The sequence below is a fragment of the Medicago truncatula genome, chromosome 6 (assembly GCF_003473485.1).
Source record: "Medicago truncatula cultivar Jemalong A17 chromosome 6, MtrunA17r5.0-ANR, whole genome shotgun sequence".
In the NCBI taxonomy this organism is placed as follows: domain Eukaryota; kingdom Viridiplantae; phylum Streptophyta; class Magnoliopsida; order Fabales; family Fabaceae; genus Medicago; species Medicago truncatula.
In genome coordinates, this window is record NC_053047.1 from 5,990,912 (window position 1) to 5,998,057 (window position 7,146).

The window sequence follows — 7,146 nt, forward strand, 5'->3', positions numbered from 1 at the left end:
CAAAAAACTCATGAACATTCACATAATCTCAAGAACAACATGAACACACGATGAACCAATTTTTTCCAGCAAGCTAAATCAAACACAAAACACTCAAATCCAAACCTAATCTCACCGCACAAACAAGTATCAAGCTCAAATCGCAAACAAGTATCAAGCTCAAATCGGGAAAGAAGGAGAAGAAGATGAGTCGTGAAGAACACTTCCTCACGTAACAACCCGACGCGAATCGCACCAAGCATGAAGAAGAAGCGGTAGCAGATCGGAAACCGAGGAGAATAGAAAGAGGTAATGGTTCCTTTTCGGTTTTGGTGCATCATGTTCTAAAAAATTCGAAACTTGTTTTCTAGATCTAGCTTTTTGTGTTTGTGCTTTGAAATATTTGAGTTGATATTTGAGAAGTAGAGAAAAAAGGATTTTAGAATACGTAAAAAAAATTGAAATCGGAGTAAGGTTGAACTCCGGCGCGGTGGTGCCACCACCGGCCACCGTGCCGGAAAACACTATCTCGCCGGAGAAGAAGGTGGTTGGGGGCGCTGTTTTTGTGTGTGTTTTTAGAGAGAGGGGAGAGAGATTCACGTGAGAAGAAGAAAGAAGAGAGAGAAATTTTTGTGGAAATGAAAGAAAATGGGTCTTACACCCTATATATATCAATCCAAACCGGGCGGGTCTAACCGACCCGCCCACGACCCGTTTTTGCTTAAGCCCAATTGCTTTTTAATTTCACTACAGTTTTATTGATTACACCTCTGTTTTTACTTTCTGCACCTCTTTGCTAAAAAATTATCTAAAAAACTTACAAAAATATTGTGTTTGTTTTAATTTTTATTTACTGTTTTTATATTATGATTGCCATTTTTTATTTAGAGTCATCTCATGCATATTTTAATTTCTTGTCATTTTATTGGCATTAATTTTTTTAGTGTGTATAATTAGGAAATTGATGTAATTTATTTTGCGCATTTTTTTTATTTATTTCTTGTTATTATATTTCTCTTGAGACCATAGAATGTATCTAGGAATTGATGTAATAATGTAGGTAACACAAGCACCGACACATGCACCGACACTACCCCACTTTATTTATCGCTTTACGCTTATTTCTATTGTTTTACGCCGTTACGCTAGTATACTGTTTAGTTTAGAGAAAAATCATTTTACCAAAAGATCAAATATGCAAAACTCCAAAAATATTTTCTTAATAAACCTTGGCTTGTAACCCAAGTGCTTTTTTCCTTTTATTTTCTTAATCAAATGCTTAATTGAATTAATATTCATAATAGACTTGATTTTCTTGTAATTAAAATTTGACCAACCTCACCTTTATTTTATCTCATGCCTTGAGGCTTCTTTTCCCTTCTTAAAACCATTTTCTAAAATTTAAAATCAACTAACCCACCAAAAAGAAACTTTTTAGGTGAACTACATTGGTTTTGATCCCTTTTCTTTAAGGGTATGTAGGCATAGGATTTTTATCCTTCCAAATCAAATAAAAATAACCAAAAACATACTTCTTCTCCCCTCATTCTTTCACTTAGATTTTTAGGTAAAATTTTTCAAATAAGCAATGAATTTAGCACAAGATAAATTAGGTAAGAGGTTCCTACGGAATACCGTAGACGCTTAGGGTGCTAGCACCTTCCCTTCGCGTAACCAACCCCCGAATCCAAAGTCTCGACAAGGGTTTTTACTCATTTTTTCCCTTCCCACGAATAAAAATTGAGAGTTCAAAGATTGACGATTCAAATCAATTAATGGCTTGATATCCGAAAATCACGAGCACATCGTATATTTAAACATAAGATCAAAGGAAAGAGTAATTTAAGCTTCTCTTAGTAAAAAAATTTGTTTTTTACTTTATTTCATTAAGACAAGATGAAGTTTTTTTTTTTTGTATTCTTGTATAACTTTTTTTGGTGAATATTGCATGAATTCTTTGATACAATAGTATAATGTAGGTTTAAATGTGTCATTGGTCCCTGCACTTTCATCAAATTTTGGCATTGGTCCCTGTACTTTTTTTTGTTTGGCATTGGTCCCTGCACTTTGTAAAAATATTGGTATTAGTCCCTCTGCTAACTTTCTGTTAAAAAAAAACACAAAACTAACGGAGTGCCACGTGGCCCAATCATTTCACGCCACGTGGCACCAATATAAATATTTTTACAAAGTGCAGGGACCAATGCCAATATTTTTACAAAGTGCAGGGACCAATACCAATAGTTTTGTGTTTTTTTTTAACAGAAGGTTAACAAAGGGATCAATACCAATATTTTTACAAAGTGCAGGGACCAATTCCAAACAAAAAAAAAGTGTAGGGACCAATGCCAAAATCTGATGAAAGTGCAGGGACTAAAGGCATATTTAAGCCTATAATGTATTTTATTATAAAGGCTTGTGAATATATTTATAAAATGCATTTATTATGAATTAATATTTTATTATAAAGGCTTGTGTATGACATTATTTGATTCCTTTATAAATTACAATTTGCACAAAAATATCGCCACCGTCGAACCGCAACAATGGTCATGTAAGAATTAGTTGTTGTAGGTTCGATCCTCGGCACCTAGAGCGCAAACACCAAGCAAATTAAAAGTAAATTAATGAGGTACTTTAAAGTAAATTTGGTATTCTCTGTCTTTTCTCGTCGATGGTTGCCCTTAGTGTTACGGTGTTCCAGAACTGAAGGGGCACATTGGACTCACTGAAGAAAATTCTTTCCTTGTTTATGGCCCCCCTTAGTGTTATGTTGTTCCAGATACTAGTAAGTTCTCATCAATTTCACTAGCTTTCTTTATCACTCATTCGTCCAACATTTGTTGTTTATCAATATATGCACTTCAAAATCTCACTTTACTTTGTTTGATTTGAGTGTGCTAGTTTGTGAATTTGTAACAATGCCTGCTCAACTATGATTCCTACCTTTTTGGTTATTGATCCTATTCCCATTCAACTTGTCTTAAATTTTGGTTTTGACGATGTACTTTGTTTTCATGATAATTTGCTTTAGAATGAGTCCAAAACCTACATTTAATAGGATAAGAAACTACGTTTTATAAAGCCTTGTGGTCACCAACATAAAAGTGTATTGTAGTTCAGTTTAGTTTCTGTTGATTTGGTTCCTCTTTTATAACCTGACTCTATAGATGTTATTTTATTATTTTGTCATGATTGGAATAAAGTTGTACAAGCTTTTGTGTGGGATGGTACGAGTTGAGAATTATTCCGAAAGATAATGAAAAATGATGAATGAATCTAAATGAATTTTGCCTGTTGCTTCTTGTCATCTTGATATAAAGAGTATGCTTGTCTGTATGATGAAAAATGAACTTTAGAATCTAGTATAACTCATAACTGATGTCACTTACTGCCGCAGGAGGAGGCATGGAACATTTTTCCACTAATCGCAAACAAAGATGGAAACTCGCGTGCTGTGAAGCATCATGAGTTATTGACTAACAACCACGAGAAGCTTTCGAAGGAAGATTGGGAGCTTCAAAGAAGGACGATATTTACAGATTTGGAGGTGGCAACTACGTTTATGAGCATCGCATTTTATCTCGCTTTCAGCATGCGTAAAGAAGCACCTTCTTTCCTTATGGTGACCCTTGTGCTCGCATGCATCACATCGTTCACGTCTGTTTTGATTTTTGGTGTGATCATTGCATTGGGTGTCACGAAAGGTACCTTGAGGAAGTTGCCGATGAGATGCGGCCATGTTACGAGCTATCTATTGACATTGGCATTGCTGGTCTTTGCGTTCATTGTTATGTCGTTCCAGAATTCAAAGGGCACCGTGGGATGACATACCATTGTTATTCATGTGGTGATGATGCTTATGTTCTTGTTATAGGTTCCTTAATATCTAGTTCGATAACCTTTTTCCTGTAATGTTGACTTGAAGAAAGAATCCTGGTAATGGCTAAGCTTCAAAATTTGCAAAATGTAAATTGATCCTATATTCTAGTTTAAGTTACCATGGGTGTTTAAATTTGTAGTATTTTGTGACTGGCAATATGATTTGTACATGTGAGAACAATCATATGAATTGGTGTGCCTATGTGTAGGAATATCCATGGATGCGGATAGTGTGATATCCGTGTCCGCTCCGTTAGATAAATATGAAATCCGTACCCTATCCATATCCGCGCGGATATCAGTAATCCGCGGATTTTGAGGTATCTGCGGGTTTATACAGATATCCATGGATAACATTTATAAAAATAAAATAAAATAAAAATTTAGCTAAAATTTTGAAACAAAGGTTCTTCAGGCATTTTCTTGTGTTTAGCAAAATATAATATTCATACATTACAATCTTTTTTTTTTTAATGTTTTAAAACTAACAGAAGGGGCCATTTAGGTAAACGGAGGCAAAATTATGGAACCAAATTGAGACGGTTTAAAGTTAAGGGACCAAAATGAAATTCAAAAATAAGTTAAGGGACCAAAGCATGTATTAAGCCAAATAAAAAATAGGGTTAATAGAGCTTTACCCCCTCTAATATAGGGCATTTTTGGTTTTCCCCCTTGTAATTTTTTTTTTATATTCCGGTAAAATAAAGATTCTTCAGGATTGCCCCCTGAGCTCTGTGACTCAGCAGAATCTATGATGTGGCAATGACGTGACATTTTTTGTTTATTTTTCAATTTTTTTTTAATGTCACGTGTAAAAAAGAATTTACATGTCATTTCTAATTAAAAAACGAAAAATCTTTTTTTAAAAAGCTAAAATTATTTTAAAAATCAGGAAAAAATATCTTCTTTTTTTTCAAAAATTTGAAAAATCAAAAAAAATTTTCAAAAATTAAAAAAATTGAAATTTTTATTTTGAAAATGAAGTTCCAGATTTTTTTTTAAATCCTTCCTAATTTCAGAAAAAAAAAATTGAATTTTTTTATTTCAAAAAAATAATTCGTAAAAATTCAGGAATATAAAAATCCCAATTAACCTAAAATTATAAAATTTGAAAAAAATAATATTATCTGATTTTTTTTAATTTGTAAAAAATATTTGAATTTTTTTCTAATTATTTAATTTCGAAAAAGAATTTATAAAAATTCTGGAATAAAGATTTTGAAATATAAAATAAAATCAATTTTTTCTATTTTTAAAATTAAATTTAGAAAATCTGAATGTTTTTTCTGATTTTAAAAAAATATTCTGGAACTTAATTTTTTTTTAAAAATCTGAAATTTTTTTCTTGAAATAATCTGACTCTTTTTGATTTTTAAAATTTTTGAAAAAAATAAATTGATTTTTTAAATTTTTATTTGTTTATTATAAATGAGGTGGAAAATGTATATTACATGTGCCATCCAAAAAAAATGCCACGTCAGTGACACATCAAAGATTCTGCTGAGTCACAGGGCATAGGGGGCAATCCTGAAGAATCTTTATTTTACAAGGATGGAATCTGAAGAAAAAAAAAATTACAGGGGGAAAACCAAAAGTGCTCTATATTACAGGGGGTAAAGCTCTATTAACCCTAAAAAATAAAACAATTTTTTTCCCTCTCTACTCACGCGACCTCTATTTATTTTTGAAAATCCTCTTGTTTGAATTATATAATCTGAATTATGTTTATATCTAAGCAATAATAAGAACACATTCAAATTCAACGGTTTTGAATTTTGCTTTTAAAAACAACTAAAACTGAAGTAAAAAATGATAAAACCTAACAAACAAAATAAAAAATATATATAAAATACCACTAAATAAAATTCTAAAATCAAATAAAGCTAATGCAATTTTTTTTCAAATAAATATAGAGTCTATTTTTTTCTAATATTTTTATTTGAATATGAAGTGGCAAGTATATACGCACCAATCTAAGCAACAATAAGAACACATCCAAATTCAACAGTTTTGAATTTTGCTTTTAAAAACAACTAAAACTGAAGTAAATAATGATAAAACCTAACGAACAAAGTAAAAAATATATATAAAATACCACTAAATAAAATTCTAAAATCAAATAAAGCTAATGCAATTTTTTTTCAAATAAATATAGAGTCTATTTTGATTCTGCGCTAAAATTTGAAAATTATGAACTATGTTTTTTTTTTTATGAAATTTTGATTTTAATTAAAATTAAAAATATAAATGTTTGGTGGTTTCTAGTTAGACCAAACTAAATTAAACATGATTATCTATTTCAATAACACCAACAACAATCTTTATTATAGAAAAAGTTGTTTAAGGGTATAATTGGGATAATAAAAAAAATAACTATAAATATACTCATTTAGTTTGTTACACTTTTTAAATGATAAAGAAAAAAAATTAAACATATATATATAATTGTGTTTCTTACATTTTTTAAATATTTAAATTTATTCTTATCTATTTATTACATGTGTTATTTGTATTGAAAATTGCGGGCATTTTTAGAAAGAAATATCCAGCCCAAAAATATTGAAAGGGGTAGTTATTTTTATACACAGTATAGATATGAATCGAAGTACGGTAATTTACTCATTAAGATGACATGAAGTCTTTTGGTATTCTCTTATAATTTTTTTGGTACTGTATTATATTGTGAATATCTTTTATGATGAAATACATTTATTATGAATTTATATTTTATTTAAATGTTCCTTTAAAAAGAAATATTTTATTAAAGTTTGTGATCACATGACATAGTTCAATCCCTTTATAAGATATAGTTCACACAAAAATATCGCCATCATCATACCGCAACATTAGTCATTTAAAAATTAGTTGTTGCAGGTTCGATACTCGGCACCTGAAGTGAAAATGTATGATCCAATAATGAAGTACTTTAAAATAACCTCTCTTTTTATATACTTTTTATAACTTTGTATCAGACACATGTTTTACTAAATTCCTTGTTAGATTGAAATTTTATATCTTTGTCAATTTTAAAGAAAATCTAAAATCATTTGACTTCATTGAGAGGTATAAAACATAGTTTTTTTTTCCTTTCAATAAAAGCGTTCAGATATTAGTTTTAATCCAATAAAAACGCTTAAATGTTAGTTTTTTTATAAGGCCAGAGCAAAATGACATGAGACGGAGAGGCTTCAAACTAAGTTGGTACCGTATTCTAATCTTTGTCAAATTCTCATAAATTTTATTAAAAAGAAGAAAAAATACATGAAAACTGAGGGAAATAAACCT

General features: G+C 30.3%; 1 protein-coding gene across 1 annotated transcript; it reads left to right on the forward strand.

Annotated features, from left to right (window-relative positions):
* The first annotated feature begins 2,393 nt into the window (after positions 1-2,393).
* Positions 2,394-4,059, forward strand: LOC25495484 (uncharacterized). Its single transcript, XM_024785827.2, has 2 exons — positions 2,394-2,767; positions 3,380-4,059. The coding sequence occupies exons 1-2, from the start codon at positions 2,732-2,734 to the stop codon at positions 3,806-3,808; spliced, it is 465 nt and encodes a 154-aa protein (XP_024641595.1). The 5' UTR covers positions 2,394-2,731; the 3' UTR covers positions 3,809-4,059.
* Positions 4,060-7,146: the final 3,087 nt, after the last annotated feature.

What these genes read in the sequence shown, in the direction of transcription:
- LOC25495484 (XM_024785827.2), top strand. Translation starts at nt 2,732, where the DNA reads ATGGCCCCCCTTAGTGTTATGTTGTTCCAGATACTA. An exon ending in TTATGTTGTTCCAGATACTA is followed by an intron (nt 2,768 to 3,379) that starts GTAAGTTCTCAT and finishes TTACTGCCGCAG; the next exon opens with GAGGAGGCATGGAACATTTT.